Source organism: Arachis stenosperma, chromosome 8 (assembly GCF_014773155.1).
Source record: "Arachis stenosperma cultivar V10309 chromosome 8, arast.V10309.gnm1.PFL2, whole genome shotgun sequence".
NCBI lineage: Eukaryota > Viridiplantae > Streptophyta > Magnoliopsida > Fabales > Fabaceae > Arachis > Arachis stenosperma.
In genome coordinates this window covers 49860936-49880781 of record NC_080384.1, presented here as the reverse complement: position 1 = coordinate 49880781, position 19846 = coordinate 49860936, and the positions used below count along the sequence as shown (strand labels likewise).

The 19846-nt window shown below is 31.4% G+C and overlaps 1 protein-coding gene across 1 annotated transcript; it reads right to left on the bottom strand.

The window, feature by feature from the left end:
• Positions 1–9032: 9032 nt before the first annotated feature.
• Positions 9033–16705, bottom strand: LOC130944792 (ultraviolet-B receptor UVR8-like). Its single transcript, XM_057873328.1, has 13 exons — positions 16092–16705; positions 15370–15556; positions 14427–14573; positions 12989–13070; positions 12232–12387; positions 11592–11771; positions 11191–11262; positions 10893–10964; positions 10641–10759; positions 10412–10497; positions 10189–10237; positions 10043–10046; positions 9033–9411 (listed from the first exon to the last, which is right to left on the bottom strand). The coding sequence occupies exons 1-13, from the start codon at positions 16186–16188 to the stop codon at positions 9325–9327; spliced, it is 1338 nt and encodes a 445-aa protein (XP_057729311.1). The 5' UTR covers positions 16189–16705; the 3' UTR covers positions 9033–9324.
• Positions 16706–19846: the final 3141 nt, after the last annotated feature.

Here is a 19846-nt window from a genome sequence, read left to right as displayed (position 1 = left end):
TCATAATTAAAAAATATTTTTATTACAAAACGTCAAATAACGTTTTGTACTATCACCACAACCATGTAGAATACTAAAATATCAAATATTTTAGTATTTCACATTCAAATTATTCATATATAAAAATTTTAGCCAAATTTGACCTTTTAAGTTTTTTATAAATATATTTATAATGAATTTTAAATACAAAATTTTTTTTATTTTTATAAATGGAGAACAATTTTATTCTTTTATCCATTTGTCTCTCACAAATAAAATGAAATTGATTGACATTGTTTAAACAGTATTCAGGTGTTCGTTACAGTGTCACGCTAAAAAGAGGCTAAAATTTGTAAGATAAAAAAGTTTTCAAACATAAAAATGACGTCATTGTGAATGTTAGCCCTAATAAAATTACAGCATACGTTTGCTTCAGAAAACTCAATTTAAATTTCATTAGGGCTAACATTCACAACGAAGTCATTTTTCTGTTTGAACTTTTTTTGTCATGTAAACTTTAGCTTCTTTCTAGCATAGTACCATAATGGACACCTGAACACTGTTACAACTCTGTCAACTAGTTCCATTTGATTTGTGAGAGGCAAATGAACAGAAAGATGAAATTGTCTTCCGTTTATAAAAGTTATGGATCTTTTTGTATTTAAATTTTGTCAGAGATGTATTTGTCAAAAATTTAAAATGTTAGAGACCTATCTATTTTTTCTTTTATTTAAATTAAAAATATATATTCTCTAACTTAATTCCGCTTATAGATGACAGCAAATCTCTATGGTTGCATTTGTTTCTATGGACATGACACAGAGACATGGACAATACATATGTAAAATGTGTCTGAACAGAGAGACATGGACACTGGACACAGTGTCTATGGGACACTTTTTTTTTTGTATCCACTTCTAAACAAAGGACACTGATGGACACGAAATTTTTAATAAAATTTTTTCTCTTTTTTGTCCATGGTTATTTTTCATTATTCCACTATTACCCCTTATATTATCTTGTGAAAAACCCTAACCTTAACTTTTTCTTCATCATTGTTTACTGGTACTCTCTCTTCTTCTTGCTCTCTCTTTTCATTCTTCATCTTCTTCTTGCTATTTCTGTCGCCGTCTTCTACTTCGATCTATTCTTCCTCTTCTTTCACAGTAATATCTTCTTCTTGCTCTATGTTTCTGTCTCTCTTTCTTCTTCTTCTTTTTTCTTTTTGATTCTTTTCTTGATTTTTTTTAGGTTCTTCTCTCTTCTAATTTTGTATCTTCTTATCTTCTTTTGATTTTTTATTAGCTTTTTTTGTGTAGCCAATTACTGCTTGTTCTTGTTACAATTTTCGAAAATCGATTCTTCTCTTTATCAGTCACATAATTAGGTATTACTTTGCCTATCTCTTTATTGTTTCTTATTTTTGTTTTTATTTTTTTATTCAAAAGAATTTCATTCTGCTTTGTCTTTATTTTTTTCGTTTTTAATTTTTTATGATTTTTTAATCTAAAAATCATATAAGAAAAAGAGTTACATTCTTTTCTTTGACAAAATGTTAAATGTTTACAATGATAGTATGAATGAATGAATGAAAAAATAATTTTAAATTTTAATATGTTGATGTATTTGTTCATAATGAAAGAATGAATGAAAAATTTGTATTGGATTTATCTCTTGTTATTAGTTTGACTAAAAATTAAAATAATTAGTGAGTTATGTTGTTGTTGCTCTTATGGCTGCTGTTCTTATTGTTGCTGATAATTTTTAGTATGTGTTAATTATATAAGTTGTTTTTTATGTGTTGATTAGAAAAGAATGGAACCATCAGACCGCTCTAAGCAATTTAGGCGATTTTTTTTAATGATTCAGGCTGAACTTGAAACTATTACGATATTAGTTTTGATGTTTGCATTTTTGTATTTGAGAAATAGGAGAAGAGGATATTTGTTAATTAGGAATAGAAAAATTAATACTAATCCCTTAAGACGGAATGTATTAAACCGCATAATAGGAGGAGGCGATAGAAATTGCATTTAGGAATTAAGGATGAGCGTAGATTGTGTGAGTTACTAAAATTTCAAGGGGGATTAAGAGATGAATATCATGTAAGTATACCTGAGCAAGTGATTACGTTTTTAATAATACTAGTTCATCATAAGAAGAATCGCACGCTTCAAGTTAGATTTTATAAGTCAGGAGAAATAATAAGTAGGTATTTCAACAATGTGTTATCCTCGGTCATACGTGTCCAAAGTCTATTATTTGCAAAAGTTGTTCCTGTTCTAGATGACTGCATAAATCCCAGATGGAAATGGTTCAAGGTAAATGTAGTAAATAATTGAGGTAGTGGTTTTGTATAATCTATAATTTTGTATAGAATTAGTCTTGACACTTTAATTTCTTTGATTTAGGGTTGTCTAGGACCATTAGATAGAACATATATAGATGTGATTGTCCCTAAAAAAGATAAATCAAGACACTGAACAAGAAAAGGTAAGATATCAATTAATGTCCTAGGTGTATGCAATCGAGATATGAATTTTGTGTACGTACTTAGCGGATGGGAAGGATCCGCTTTGGATTCAAGAATCCTTAGAAATGCCATTTCACGTCATAATAACCTCAAGATATCAATTGGTATGTAATTCTTAATTTTTAGGTAACAAAAATATTTCAATGTTTTTAGTTGATTCAAATTCCTTAGTCCTAGTAATGTATCTCTTTTGATTTATAGGAAATTATTATTTAATAGATATGGGTTATACTAATTGTAAAAAATTTCTAGCACCATATAGGCATACTCAATACCACGTACAAGAATGTGTTCATGGTAGAAATGCTTCTAGAAATTTTTGAGAATATTTTAACAAGAAGCACTCTTTGACTAGGAACATTATTGAGCACTATTTTAGTTTATTGAATAAGAGATGGGCAATTTTGAGGAGTCCTTGTTTTTACAAAATTAAGACACAAAATAGAATAATTATTACTTGTTGTCTACTACAAAATTTTATTCGGCTTAATATGGAATTCGACCCTGAAGATGACACACTACTTGATGAGGAGCATGTGCTTATTGGAGAGGATCATGGTGGTAACGAAGATGGCGATGATGACATGATTGAGAGTGTAGAGGATAGTAATGACATTATTGAGTTTATAGTGCAGAATTTTGATGCAGAAATTAGTTTGTTAGTGCAGAAATCTAATTTTATGTTAAGGCAAAATTTGTGATAAAAAATTAGTTTAGTTAGAGCATAAATCTAATTATATGTTAGTGCAAAATTTTGACATATATTAATGCAGACTTGATGTAGAATTTGGCTTAAGCACAAGTTGTTCATGTTATCTCCAGGTAGCCATTGGCAGCTGCTGCATAGTTCTCTAGCGCCATGTCTAAATTTACTTTTCAAACAAAAATGTACATATGTGGTTAGATGTGCCAAGAAGAGTGTCAAATCGCATATTAAAAAATCCAAATCAAAGAATTTCGACAGAATAAAAAAAGATAGTGTTTTAGGTTGAAACAGGTTCAAGCTGAATAAGAGAAGTACAGAGTTCACAAACGATGGCAACTAAATCCCATGAAAGAAAGTGAATGCAAGACATGAAACAAAAGAACCAATCGCATTTCAAGAAAAGGCAGGGAAACAAGAAATTTCAAAACGAAGAATAGAAGAATAAACGATTCATAAGATCACGCGGCACGAACTAAGTGCATTCGTCAATTGAAACCAATCGAAGAAGGATACCTAATGTTTTCAAACCCTGTAATTCGCATAACCTATCACTCATAAGGCTAACAGAATACCATGAAATATGCACGGTAGACTAACATAATTAAATCAGTAGACAGTCATGTGCATAAGGCTCTAACTCTTGTCATTTAGCCAAGACCTACAACATTATAGATGTTCAGAGTATGCAATTGAAGTATAGTAGTTAATCTATTCTTCATGCTCTACAGAAAAGACTGTTTTGATGCCACAATGTAATACCCTCACCACCAGAATGTCACGCTTCTGACTGCGCCACTCTGATAACGATGATATCACGATGAATTCTGTTCATACCCTGGCCCAATACAAAGGCCCAGGTCCAACTTAAAGGCCTAATCTAAGGGATTAGAGCCTAGCTAAGTGCCGACCTTCACATAAGAAGTCGGTATCAACCACGACTTGGTCTGAAGAGGTCGGATGTGAGATTAGTTGGCAGATAAACGCTCATTCCAATGGGTAACCGCCCCTAAAATCTCTCTAACCGCCTCATAAAGCCATATCTTAACCTCCCCAAGATAATAGGGACGGTTACCACCCTAAAGATACGGCACTACACCAACGGTGGTTATTGGCTCACCACTATAAATACACTGACACCCCTCAGGTATCTCTAAGTCCAATACTCTCTAGACCTGCTCACACTCTTGCTAACTTAGGCATCGGAGTGTCTTTGCAGGTACCACCCCCCATTCACGCGCGAGCACAAGTCGGACGGAGCCTCCCGAGTTGCGGACCTACCTGGAGTCCTCCTCTATTATACACTTGGGCCGCCGAACGCCATCCATTGGACTAATCTCCGGTTACCTACCGTAACAAATTCTATATACAATATTAAGTAGGAGCCTTTACCAGAATATCCTTATTGACTTTCCTTAAAAAAATCGGATATTATATATATATATATATATATATATATATATACACACACACACACAAATACATCTCATCATACTTTACATTCACAAGAATATCTTATATAAGTAAGATACAAATATTACATACATATATAATTACAACTCTATTCCTCTTTACAAGATATAGCAAAAATGACGAGAAAAAATATCTAAAATATTAAAAAAGATAAAGTAAAACCAGATACTCAGTAAAATTTTTATAAGCTTCCTTGTTCATTTTTTGAAAAAGATAATGTTGTAGTCTGTAGAAAATGATAACCTAATAACACGGTCTCAATTGAAGGGTTTTAAAATTGTTATAAAAGTATATAATAAAGCAAATTCGTTTAACAGCATTAATAATTGCTCATCCTATGAATCCTTTCTTTGACCATTTGTCTCATTCTTTATTCCATCTAGTTCTTTAATAATTAATTCACTAAACATCAATCTTTTTTCCAATAATATGTAACATACTAATCAAACATACAAACTAACAATATGCCACTTAATTATTATAAAAATTATATGAGTTCTACTTAATTTTAAATTCAAAATCTTATAACTTTGATTTAATTTTTTTTAGTAAATAATTTTTTAAAAATAAAATCATAATTAAGTATAATAATTCACAAATAACTCATAATTTTTTTCTAAAAATTCAGTGCCTTAACAAAACTAAATTGAATTGGCCAGTTCAACCAAAAAATTAGTGAATCGAATTCCAAACCTGTTTGGTTTGACTTTATAATCGTTCCCACTTGAAAATCGGTGAAAATTGATCGTATTCAATCCGCTCAAGTTATGCACTACGTGTTTCTGAAAAAATGGCAAAACTACCTAGATTTGTAGGTATTTATTCCATCCTTATTCGTTATCTTCTTTAGTGCAGGTTGAATTTTTAGTGGGATGGATATATAGTGTCCACTCCGATATATATAAAATATATATAAATATATAATTTTAATATTTAATATATATAATATATATAAAATAATTAATAAAATTATTTTTTTTTCATGAAAAATGAGAAGAAGAGAAAGTGTCAAGTTATATTGTGTTTTTGTGTCTTAACCCGGAAAATGGTTAGACACATTCTAACTACAAACGTGTAAAGGACTATGTATAATTTTTAATATTTATTTTAATTTAACATCTATTTTTAAATTAATTATATTTGTAATTATGTATAATTTTTAATATAAATATAAATTTTATTAAATATATACAAATAAAAAAATCTAATATTTTTATTAATTATAACATAATTCTTTTTAGAATATTTATTAATATTTTTTTTAATAAATATATATGGTATATGATATGACTAGTACACGTCGGTTACATGATTATAGTTTTGTAATGTAACCGAAGATTTAAACACAGTATCATAATCAATCTTTGTTCCATAACGCTAGATAAGCCATTAACTCCTCCTACAGACGTTATTATTTGGCTATTCTCATTCTTCAGATTATAAAGAACAGACCGGAAAGGTCTACGAGATTGTGTAATTTTCTTAAAATTTAACCTCACTAGAATACTCATTAACTTGGACGTCGGAATGTCTTTTGCAGGTCCCCAATCCGCCGTTCTGCTTATCACCGATGTATATCACATCCCAGCTAAGAAGCTCGACGACGCTCATCAGGAGACGAGTTATACATCAGAACATCCATACAACAACATTTGACATCCATTGTGGGGCCTGAGAATTTTTTGAACAGAGGACAATTTCTTTTCAAATTCGGACAGAGCTGTCTCTTTTCTTTCTAGTTGTCCCTTTAGGCCAATCTCTTCGGTCGTTTTTAACAATAGTTTTCTGTGCCTTTTTTCTTGACAACGGCCTATGCTAGCAAGACGAAAACCTAAAACCTACAATTGCATTTCCATATAAATAGTAAGTAATTTTGATCAATTATATTGTATGTATGGAAATAAAATGTGTCAAAACTGACCTGTAAAAACTGATCAGTCCCTACATTCCCAACTTCTTCAATTCATGATATGTCCGACGCAGCTTGGACAACCTCGTCAGCAACGACATTGAATGGAAATTTTTTGTCCCAAACTGACGACCCATCTCCATCATCATCAAAATTGTGCAATGTCTCCTGCTTACTAGTGAAACTCACTAACTCCCCAAGCTGAATACCCTTTTCTTCTTCGTCCAAGTTAATCATATCTGATTTCTTCTTTTTGAAAACAATTCCCTTCTTCCTAGGTGGTGGTTGGTTAACCTCATCCCCACCCTCCATCTTGTCAGGCAATGTAACCGAAGATTTAAACACAATATCATAACCGACCTTTGTTCCATAACGCCGGATAAGCCATTAATTCCTGTTGCAGATATTATTATTCGGCTATTCCCATTCTCCAGACTATAAAGAACAGACCAGAAAGATCTACGAGATATGTGTAATTTTCTTAAAACTTAACCTCACTAGAATACTCACCGACTTAGGCGTCGGAGTGCCTTTTGCAGGTTCCCACTCCGCTGTTTTGCTTATCATCAACGACTCTCATCAAAAGACGAGTTATACATCAAAACATCCAGACAAAAACAGTATATAATAATATAATAAATATAAATTAATTAATTAATTATTAATTTAAAATTTTTATTATAAAAAACTAAAATTTTATGTAATTATTTAATAATAATTAAATTAATCGATTTAATTAATGATTTAACAGTTAAACTAATAATTTAGTAACACAATATTTTAACCGGATCAACTACCACTTCTATTTTGATAAGTATGACTATTACTATGGAAATTTTTGCATGCTTTTAGAAAATATTATTATTATTTGTGTAGACAACCATTATTTTAAAAATAAATTAAAGATATATTTTAAACACGTTTTAAGTTTATAGTTTTCCTTTCCCTTAAATGAGGTCGGAAGTACCCTGCTTTTGTCAATCTGACTTTATGTTATGTCAGAGCAGAGGACACGGAAAATCGGGGCTAATAGATTTAGTGGATCATGAAATCTTTGGTGAGCCATCATTGCCATTTGCCAATTATTTCCTTTTCATAATGGACCTCAAGTTGGAAATAATTTCATTTTAAATAGGTTGCCAAAGTAATTGGGGTTAATTCTAGTTTTCTAACAATTCTAAATCAACCTAAATTTCAACTCATTTATGAAATAAAATAGTCAATTTAATCTTTAAAAATTGACTTCTAACTTAATTTGGTATGTTGAAATTTTATCTGACCTAATTTAGTTTTTATTTAATTTTTCTATTATTAACGAACTTTTCATTTAGATTGACGAGTGTTATACTAGATTCATAAAAATGATAGTTTTCGTTTTCGTTTTCGTTTTGGTAGTGAATAATGCTAAAAATGACATATGAGACAACCTATTTATACACAATATTAAATTTAAAAAATTAAATTGGATAAAAAGAAACTGAACAGTAAAAATGAAATCTTTGCTCCATACATTCTTGCTTTAAATGCATTATCTGTTCCCTTATTGAAAGGGCATTCATAAATCCTCTATAAATAATATTCAATGAAACCTCAATACTTATTGTTTAGAATTCTATGAATTAATAATTTTGATTTATCCTCTGATGAATTACAGTAGGTAAATCCCTTCTTGGTTAAAAAAATTAAATTCCTTGTCTTAAAGTTAAATATATTTTTTGTTCTTAGAAGAAAATTTCAAAAAAAAATATACCGAAATTTTTATTTGATAAGAAGAAAAAGAAAATAAGGTGTATATATGCATAAGTTTAGCATTGAATATTCTCGCATAATTAGGTGAGATAATCATTAGCAATTCAATATCCAAATAAATAAGCGAAAGTCACATAAAAATTAAGATTATAGTAATTGCAGGTAATTTAAATTTATATTAAGAATCAAATTTATTAAAAAAAATAAACAAGAGAAAAAGGAAGAGGCGAACAACATTGATGAATGGATTAAAAATGTCCTCAGAGCATATTGGCCTTGTCTCTTGGACCAAACCTTATTCAAATTAATTTTAAAATTTTATTGAAAATTAATCTTGAATCATAATATATTTTTGTAACCATTTTACTAGGTCAGGTCACAAACCAAATTCATTGATTTTTTTCCCCTTAATAGAATACCTAACTTTGAAGAAGTCACAAACTCAGTCAACAACTACTTGGATGTCTTCATCTTCTCAACTTGCTAGTTTCTCTGCTAAAGTCTTGTTTTCTTCCTTCTTCTTAGAAGTTTAAAAGTTAAAAATTCATTCAAAATTTAACTGAAATTAAATTGAATATAATAAAATAATAAGAGAGTATTTTTGTTAATAAAATAATAAGCAAAGGCTCAGCACCACAAAACACCATGAAATAAGATTTCCAAACTAGGATCATTAAAGTGCATCATAGCTAATTGATAATAATATATAGAGAAAACCCTGTCAAAAATAATAATAACAATGATAACATATAGAGAGAAGAGGGGAAGAACATGTAACATTCTTCATAACAGAAAAAAATAATTTACATTTTACAATCATGATGCTGAAAGCTAAGTTACTATACTACCAGTAGTAGTGGTCGTAGTGGTGGTGGTCTCGGTCGTGATGGCGGCAGAAGCTAATTGACTCTTATGGTTTGATGAGGCAAAATGACACCAAGAGGAAGCATAATTGTTGCATAATGCAAATTTGTTATGTCAAACTCGGATCCGTTTGACATCGCTTTCCGGAACACTCATGTCGAGCCTATCCCCCCTGACTAAGCCAGAGGTTTGTCCTGAGACCTGCCAAATCATATAAGCCAACAAAACTAATCAGCATTTGCAATCTTTGCATGAAATGCATACCTCTTATATTCTCAACCCTAAGGTTGTTTGTTTACAGGACAGAATATTGAGACAGAGACACAAAAATACAAAATCGTGTTTGACAGATGAGACATGAACATAGATATTGTGTCTAGAGACACTGAATTAGTGTATTTTGTGATCATCCTGACAAGAAGGACATAGAGACACTAACAAGGAACAACTTGTTTTTCATTGTTTCTTTCATTATTCTTCTTAATTTTTATAATTGTATTTTTTATTATTATATTTTTCTTCTCAAATTTTTTGAATGAAAAAAAATAAGAATAAATTAAATTTTCATAATTTATTCTAATTTATAACCAAACAGAATACAAGAATACAAAATTTTGTATCTCTGTTCATTATGTCTTATTCTTCGTGTCTTGTCTTGTTCTCAGAAACAAATGCAGCCTAAGGGTCTATTTCGTTTTAAAAAAGCTCTGTTTTCATTTTCAACCTTTTCTATTTTCAAATTTTCATGAAGAAAAGTGACACAATAAACACTATACCAAACAAAAGATAAAAGCATAAACCAAACAGACCCTAAACTTCTTAGAACACAGACAGTTCTCACATGACGAAACATTTTTTTTTATATTTTCATTTAATAATTTCTAGATTCTTTAGTCTATAAAGAAAAATTTAAAGTATTTCCAAACATATTTTGCGTCAACCTTTAGTCCTTCAATGAAGTATTAACAAATCATGTGCTTATTGCCAACAACCGCATATCTCTCGGATAGCGAGGCAAAATGTTTCCCTGTTTATGGGAAACACGAAAGCATAAACCATCAGCCATGCTGCCAAAAGTATAAACAAAATAGCAAAAGAACAAAACTTAAATAGACGATTCTAAGTTACTCTATTGAATTGCATAATATCAACACCAGCTCGAAAACAAAGGAGAATATCACTGATACACAGAATAAAGCACCTGATAGTGGATCGGTATTCGAGGATGCAATATTCTGCCCAGAAGATCCCTCAACACTCAATGCCTCAATAATCTTCGGAGAATTCCTGCATGTACCAAAAAATGAATGATGAACCAAAGACTAATAACTAGATTCAGCCATTACTTAAAGAGATAAATCAATAACATAAAAGTGAATGTCTCCTTAACAGTCTGAACAAAATTTATTCAGGATGAAACATGCAATTACCGGTCAACGGTTTCCCCGTGACCAAGTTGGCCATTTGTGCCTCGTCCCCAAGAATATACGTTTTGTCTTTCAGTAACAGCAATTGTGTGTCTCCACCCACATGAGATCTGAATTACTTTCTGTCAAATCAAATAAACACATGCAGAACGAAGAGTAAATTAACAACATTGGTCATCCTTTGAAGAATACTTGGATATAGTCGAAAAGTTCCACACGCACACAAAAAGTCATTGTGTTGCACTTTCAAATTACCTGATCTTCGGGGAACTTCACTTGCACAGGAGAGCAGCGATCAGCGTTATCCCCAACTCCAACTTGTCCAAACTGCCATTGATAGAGAAATAGGTAAAAGTTTTCCAAACAAGCGGCATACAATTGAACAACTTGTAATGGTATCGATAATGAATAGAAGTCTTGCATTAAATCATTTCTTTGAAAACTAATGCATAGTTAGTTCTCGGCACAAGTTCATGTGCATTCTTTATCGATCAGATTGTTATCATCTGTTGTTCACAAGTCAACATGTATTTCATGTTGATATTATACAAACCTTATTCCAGCCCCATCCGTAAAGTATTCCACTACAGGTGAGTGCCATGCTATGCCTCCAACCACCTGAAACCTGAAAGAAGTCAAAGCAAAGTTCAGGGAGACATTCAACCATAGTCAAAATGCCACTCTTTGCTGACCTAAATTGGCATTGAGTCATAGATGCAGCACCCCAATCGGTGTTGGTTTGCTTAGTGTTGTTGGCATGCATCGTGTTAAAATTAAAAGTCAGCAGAAGCAGACAGATGAGAATCTTCACAAAGATGCAAACTTAAATGGTCCCCAGATCAGAAAGATCCAAACTTTAACTTCAATTTGCATTTGGATAGGCGAAAAAGCTGAAAATCTGATGCATAGACCTTATCATAGAGATACAAACTTAGCATAAAATTGAAGGACCACCTGACAAATTGTCATGTCACTCATGGATTGAAGCTTGTGAGGCACAAGATGATCCTCGTTGTCTCCATGTCCAAGCTGGCCATATTTGCTCCACCCGTATGTGTATAATCCACCAGAGGATGCAACACATATAGTATGCCGCCAGCCGCAAGCAACCATGATCATCTTTTCGGATTGCAACTTTAAACAAGCAAGCATCCGGCAACAGAGGCCATGATAGAGAAAATATCTCATCATTAGTATGCATGCACAACAATGACTTAAAATATCTTAATGAAGTGTATGGATGTTGACAGTTATGACACACAGAAATCAGAAGTTAATAATACCTTGAAATGGCTTCCATTAAAGTAAGTGTTTTGCTTACGGGGCAAGTTAAAGATACCAAAAGGAGTAAACTTTCAAGCTTATACTTTATTCAATGCATTAAAAGTTCAAATATTTTAAATCTCCAAGATAACCCTTCTTTTAAATCCTTAACCAATGCCCAAGGGGCACTGGATAGTTAAAGACTTAATGTAACAAGAAAATCAAACTTTCTAGTAAATCAGGCAACAAAGAGGTTGCATGTCTTTCAAATTCAATTGATATAGTCACTGTCTAATCTGTAAAAGTAAGAAGAAAACAGTTTGAGACTTACATCAGCATCAGAAACTTTTTCAGGGATCAGGCGATCATTTCTGTCCCCCAATCCCAAATTTCCATATCGGCCCCAACCCCAACCATATAGTTCTCCATCTTCAGTAATGGCTACACTATGTTCTGCCCCAGCAGCAACCATTTTGATAGGTACTCCCTACAACAATAAAATATTACGAGTGCATGAATAATTAATGTAATAATTATTTTGATACATACTATGAATTTATGTTCAGTGTCCAATTAATGGAATAATATATTTACCAGTTATGTGATGGTCAATACCAATGAGGATTGATCAATGAAATCTATCCTCTTTTCTTTCATAGCAAATTGAAAGTAAATGAAATTGAAAGAGCTCAACTACCAAGCTAAATTATTGAATCCATCATATGCTATTGCCAAACTCTGCATTTTATTTTAGACAAAACCCACCTCTTTTTTCTTCTAAATCTACATGGACACACCATACTAGGTAATTTTGTAATTTTTTTATCAGTGTTAAAATAAGAGAGAATATTACACAGGTGAGAGAGAAATTCAAATATAACATTTAATGTAGATCAAATAAGGTATGTAATATTCTCACTTTCTTTCATTACTAAATAAAAACAAGGACGGAGGAGAGGGGAATGGATTTTTGTCCTAAAAATTGTTGAGATTGATAATGTAAATGGTAAAAGTAACTTTCATCCTGTATTCAGATTCAATCAAGTATTATTTACCATAGAAAACTTCGATGAATGCTAAAAGAATACCTGAAATGTTTGAATCTTTTGTGGCACAAGAGAGTCTTCTGTGGTGCCAAGTCCAAGTTGACCATTTTGATTCCGTCCCCAACTTCAATGAGAAGAAATAGAGGAGAAAATGTACAAAGGACAAATTCAGATAAATTTCAAATGAAACAACTAACATACAGGAGTAATACTTCCATCAAGGAGTATGTTAACAAACAATAAATGAAGGGCCCCTTGACCCTTACAGTAAAAAAAGGAGGCAGCCCGATGCAATGCATCCAGCATTATGCAAGGTCCGGAGAAGGGCCGTGCTCAAAGAATATAATGCAAATAGCCTAACCTGTTACATGCATCAGTGGCTGATTCTACGATTTGAATCTATAACTTTGAAGTCACACAGAACAATTCAACCGTTTCTCCAAGGCTCTCCTTCTCTTCCATTATTTATTTTTTGAGTAAAACGTCAAATTCGTCCTTGAAAGATCACCCATTCTTCAAATTGATCATCAAAAAAATTTAATAAAATTTGTCCTTGAAACATTTTAAGTTGGTCGCATTAGTCCTTCCATCACTTCCGCTGCTCATGGCGACAAAGTTTGCTGATATAATACGTTAAGTGACACCATAATACACACCTGACAGTTCTAATTGGCTGCTAAATTTATGAAACTAAATCAAATCAATCCAAATTGAGAGATTTCAATGCCTTAAAGTCCCCCTCAACTTGGGGTTGATTTAATCTAATTGCATAAACTTATCATGTTAGCCGCCAATTAGGACTGCCAAGTGTGTGCTGTGGTCAGTGTGGTGCCACTTAACGTGCCACATCCGCAAATTTTGACGCTGTTAGCAATGGAATGACTAATGTGACTAACTTAAAATATTTGAAAGACGAATTTGATTAAAAAAAATCTTTCGGGGACCAATTTAGAGAAGTAGTGATCTTTCAGGGACGAATTTGACCATTTACTCTTTATTTTTTTAATAATAATAAAGCAATAACAATTTCTATATACATTGATACCTTTAAAATTGAGTGTCCATTGCAAATTGAAGTTTAGGTTGTAAGAGTGTTGAAAGAAAACTAGACACAAGAACAATGGCCAAGGTAGTAAAACTAATTAAAAAATGGAGTATTGAGTTTTTTTAACAAAATCATTATAAGATAATGTCCAGTGAAGACAAGTGAGCTAAATCAAAACAATCTCCTTCCCTTCCAGTGTCAAAGATCCACTTCAACTCTTCTTTCGGCAAACAAAGAAAAGGAGATGAAATATTGACATTAAAATATCAGGTCCAAGATTAGTTTAGTTTACAAATCTCCAAGATTACATTATCAGTTTCTACTTTCTATAATATTAAGTCAATTTAGCATCTCAATCTTTAACGATGCAAGAACAGTAATTCGTTAGAGGAAGTTTAGAAAAGTCAGAATAGTGAATGCTTAGGAACTACAAACCTCTGCACCTCCCCTTCCATAGTAACTGCCAAACAATGGCTATCGCCACAAGCAATTTGCTTTATCTTGTGACCTCGTAATGCTGTAATCGGATGAGGAATAAACAAGTCACTGGAATTACCATGACCTAACCTTCCAAAGTCACCCCTGAAAAAACAGAACTTAAATCACTTTTTTATATGTGAATGAAGATGTTTCAGGAAAGGCATGGCGATAAAAAATCTGCATGATTAGTTACACACAATCCAACATAAGACGTCCAGTATCTACTGCCACATAAATCAAACCTGAACTTGCCATTCATACGTACAATAGAAAAAGTGTTCGTTAATCAGAAGACAAAGAAAATGACAAATGCTAGTCCTAAACATCTAGATAGATAAGGACGAGAGCCGAGATAGCCAAGAAAGAACACTGATAGTTAATCCTGATATCCTCCACTTCAAAAACCCCGACATATTAGTTAGAACTAAGTGTCTAGATGTAATATAGAAAGTTCTCAAGCAACAAAACTCGTGCTTGGTAATTGTCTTAGAACAAAAATAAGACATTGAAAGACAGAAACTTGTTTGGAGAAGAGGACATATAAATGTTAGTCTTTTGACAAAGTCTAACCCATTTCCACCCACTCAAGAATTAGAGACAGTGGAGAAATGAATAAAAACGCAAATTATCTTTATTGGCTCTATTCAGTGTCTCTATCTTTTGTCCTGAAACACCTTTTGTAATGAACTGAAACTCCTATAATGGCTAATGATAAGTACCATCAAATCACCTAATTGAACCCAAATTTAACACTACATTAGTATACAGATAAACTTGCTCGGTCCGGCTTCAAATTGCCAAGTACAAGAGTGTCAAGTATACCAAAAAACATTAGGGGGGGAGTTAACTTTCAACAAAAATAAATAAATAAATAAAAGCTTAGAGATTTAGAACAAACCATCCCCAACTATACACTTCCCCTTGAGACTTTGAATATGCAATAGTATGATCAGCTCCACATATAATAGAGGTTATTTCTTGGCCATCCAATGCACTGAGCTGTGTAGGCCAAAGCCTATCCTCAGAGTCACCATGTCCTAATTGCCCATCCTCTCCTCTTCCCCAAGAGCAAACAACATTCTCAGCTATGGAAAAAAAAAAGTAAATTATATTTAAAAAAAAAAGGTCAACAGCAGTATCAGATCAGAATCAATCAACCAACCGCAACACACCAAAAAAAAAAAAAAAGACAATTTAACAAAAGGGCAGAGAAGAGTGGCGTTAAAAAACATTTGCCATATTAATGGGGTCTCAAGTACTTTTTCAATATTTTATGAGATTATAATAGGAAATAACTGATTACTTTTTTATTATTTTTTAACTTCTTTCAGTCTTTGAAGGATGTTTAAGAATGATTCTAAAATCATGTGCTTTACAAGAAATGATTTTCCCTCTTAATTAATTAATCACTCCATAAGTCTCTTACTTAAATAGGAAATATTACTAATTTCAAAAACATTAATTATATCAGCCTCTTCCTTTGTACATATCATTACTCTTGCTAGTTGCTACTATGTTAAGGGGTGTCAAGTTTTTTCACCAAAGATGCAAACTTGATTACATTTCTCAGTACCCAAAAGAAAGATTGTTAAAAAACAGAAGGGAGTGAAGTGATCTTACAGAGAAGAGCAACGGTGTGGCTGGCACCAGCGGAAATGAGAAGAACACGGTGCGGTGAAGGTGCAGGTGCAGGTTCACCTGAGCCTTCTATATCCATTGTTTGAGAAATCACAAAACGAATGGAAGAGAATTAAAAAGAGTGTGAGTGAGAGAGAGTGAGTGAGTGAGATATCAGGAGCTATGTTGATTAAGATGGGACAAGAGAAGTGAATGAATGAATCAGAGGTTTGAAGGACAACGAATGAATGAATTAGAGAGAGAAAAAAATTGGGAGAATTAGGGTGAAATTGGGAAAATGGGTTCAGAAAGAAAAGAAGAGCATTGAATGTGTGAGGGACCCAATCAAAGCTGTGAGACTAAAGGCTACCAACCATTTTTTTTCCGTCTTCTCTCGCTCCTTCATCATCAATTCATCATCAACATCATCACCATGCTAATTGTAATTGCTACTATGAATCCTTTCTTTCTAATGTACTATGTGGTCACCACTCTATGTCACTCTTCACCTACACTCACTTGTTTTTCTTCCAATCCAAATTGCTACCTTTTTTTTTTCATTACATCTAAGTTAATTTACCGAACCATGGAAATTATGGAACAACCAAACCAAAGCAGTCTATCCGTAATTAAATTAAGATTTTGAGCAAATACCACATCCGTACCCATTTTCACGAGCGACAACTAAATTAGTTAGAGACGTGCTAGCAAGACAGTTTGTTACTAATTAATGAAACAATCTCGTTAGTTACCAACAGCATTTTTGTCAATTTCTGTCCATTTTTATTTATAATTATGTTTAATAAAAGACTCTTTAAAATATGTCTAATAAAAATATCTATTTTTAATTGTATTTAATAAAAATATTTTTATAAATATATTTTTTGAATGTGTCTCTTTTTATATGTATTTAAAATATAATAATTAATTATTATTAATAATAAGTTGGCAGATAATATACTGGTATCTTATATTTTTTTTAATAAAAAAGACGATGAAAGATCTGTGTTGTCTCACACAAACAAAATTGGAATCAAAATATTTTTCTATTGGTAAGCAATTGCATTGTATATTGTGATAATAGACAAAAATCAAGTTGGATCCTTATTCTAAAATTTTGATGAATACCATTCTTAAAATTATTTGCACTTAAAAGTTTTTAATTTTTTAATAAATATATTAAAAATATTGGAAAACTCTTTTTAAGCAATAAGTCCAATAATTTTGGATCAATTTGAACTAGCATTTGGTTAATGTTTACACAGAGCTTATATTTATATAAAGAGAAGTGTTAAGAGATTAATAATTTTTGTAATTTATAATTATCAATAATATTTTTAATAGTATAAAATTATTTAATTTTTTATTAGTTATATACTAGTCATAATTTAATAAAGTTATTGCCTTTTAAATTTTTCCTTATACAAAAACACTAATAAAACTCTATATGCAGCTGCTCATGTACACGTACTTTTGTCTCAAACGAAAAAAATTAACTGTGCATTTAGTTTATGATTTTATTTTCAACATTTTATACTTTTAGGATTTTATAAAATAAAAGTAATAAAAATAATAAAATTATATTTTTTATTTTTCTCTTATTTTATCTTTTTTTACAAAAATTTAAAAATAAAAGATTATAAAAATAAAAATATAATATAAAAACACAAATCAAACGCACCATAAACGTTTTTTTTTCTTTAACTCTTTCAAAAAATATTAGTTGATCTTAAACATTCCTCGTTTTGTGTCATTGTTAACCTCATTTTTTTCTTACATTTTTTCATATTCCTCTTTATCAGAACATTAGTATTAAGTATTAAAAGGAAAAAAACAACGAGTTTTCGTTTTCTTTACTTAATTGTGGATTGAAGAACTTCTCCATTATCGACAGAAGAATTTAGTTAATATACGTAACAAGTAACATCTTTTTCAGTGTCCCATCCTACATGAACTCCAAAATTTGGATTCGTATTCATACCTCGTCGAAAGTTCTAGAGCGAGATCTGATATTGAGATTCCAATAAGACAGCAATATAAATGTTTGATAATAATACATGACCTTTAAATATATATTATCATAATTCATGACATGATCTTGATATTGTTACATGTCAAAATGTTGCTATCCATCACCGGAGATTGTGATTTTTCGTAACACAGGATTAATATGAACCAGTCAACATATATTTATGCTTAGTTTAATTAATCTATTCCGAAATTGCTTATAAGGAAGGACAAGAACACATAAAATAAATAAGTCAAATTAATTGAGAAAGGGAAAGGACAACTACAGAATTTGTAATAGCATCCTTGAGTATGATGCCACTAATAAGTAATAATATTAAGGCACACTGCACATCTGCACTACTACAGTCATATCATATTAATTAATTAATTAATCCATATTAAGACAAGAGAACAATGAATGAGATAGCTTTTCATGATTTAACATAGTATTACTACTCAATTAATGGATAAGAAAGCTCAATTTCGGAAGAGGTTAAATTTGAATAAACAATAATAAAAATCAATTATAATATGAATTTTAAAATTGTATTTTAAAAACCGACATTATACACTCGATTACGTTTTTGTTTTTATTTTTATTTTGAAAAAGAGGATAAGTTACTAAATTTCTTTAGTAAATGACTAAATGTAAAGTTAGATTTTTTTTTAGTAACTGAAAATAACTAAAAAAAAAATAAAATACAATGAACAGTTTAATTAGGAAGACAGTCTCCTTAAATACTATTTTAAATTTTTTTAAGACAATAAAAGCTTTATTTAATGAGTATGAGTTTTTATCGTCGTTTTTGTCATGATATTTACTACTGTATTTACATCTCTTAAGATTTCAGAGATTTACACACCATTTTCAAGTCATGACGTCTCAAATTATTGACAAGAGTAAAGGTCTTTAAACATTCTGTTCTTACAAATAATATCTCTTTATCCTAAGTTACATACTAAAAAAAATTCTCTCCAAATAGCAAACAACTCTCCTCTTGTAGAATATTATTACTCTCAATTGTTTTCAAACAATCTCTTTGTCAACTTCCATTCCAATCTCTGCTAACACAAGTAAAATCAACATGATTATCAGTGCCAAGATAATTATCATCATAATTAATCTTAAAGGTACCTACCAAATGGGGGATTTAAGAGCCAATAATAATAGCAGAGATAGACACTCGTTGCAACTCAAAAACATTCCAAAGTTCCTTTTCTAAAGCTAAAGCCATACAAGTTACTTTATTCGGAGGTCAAGGCTTGAGGGGATTAAAGACCGCATTATTCCTTAATCACCAAATTCACCAGAGACTAGAAAAGAATCTAAATGGGCACTCTTTGCTATGAAGCAAGAACCAATTCATCAAATCTAGAAGTTGATAGAAAATTTTCAAAGCTTGCCAAACTAGTTGAATTTTTTGGACAATTCTAAATGCAATGTAAAATCTCCAATTAACTCTTTTTTTTTTTGAATTAAAGGAGCTCAACACACAAGTAGAGCAAGGAACAAAGAAACAAAAAGAAACCAAAATAAAAATAGCCACCTAAAAACTTGTCGAGCAAAACAAATCCCCTTGTCATCTACGCTTGGCACTGCCATCAACAACAAAAGGGGTCCTCCCTCCTCCACTCTTGATAACTAATACGAGACAAGTTAACAATTTCTTCTACCTCTTTGCTTTTATTTTGAAATATCCTCCGATTTTTTTCGATCTAGGCGTTCTAGACTATCACAAAGAAAGATA

What these genes read in the sequence shown, in the direction of transcription:
- LOC130944792 (XM_057873328.1), bottom strand. Translation starts at nt 16,188, where the DNA reads ATGGATATAGAAGGCTCAGGTGAACCTGCACCTGCACCTTCACCGCAC. An exon ending in AAAAAGTTTCTGATGCTGAT is followed by an intron (nt 11,772 to 12,231) that starts GTAAGTCTCAAA and finishes GCTTGTTTAAAG; the next exon opens with TTGCAATCCGAAAAGATGAT. An exon ending in CACGGGGAAACCGTTGACCG is followed by an intron (nt 10,498 to 10,640) that starts GTAATTGCATGT and finishes TGGTACATGCAG; the next exon opens with GAATTCTCCGAAGATTATTG.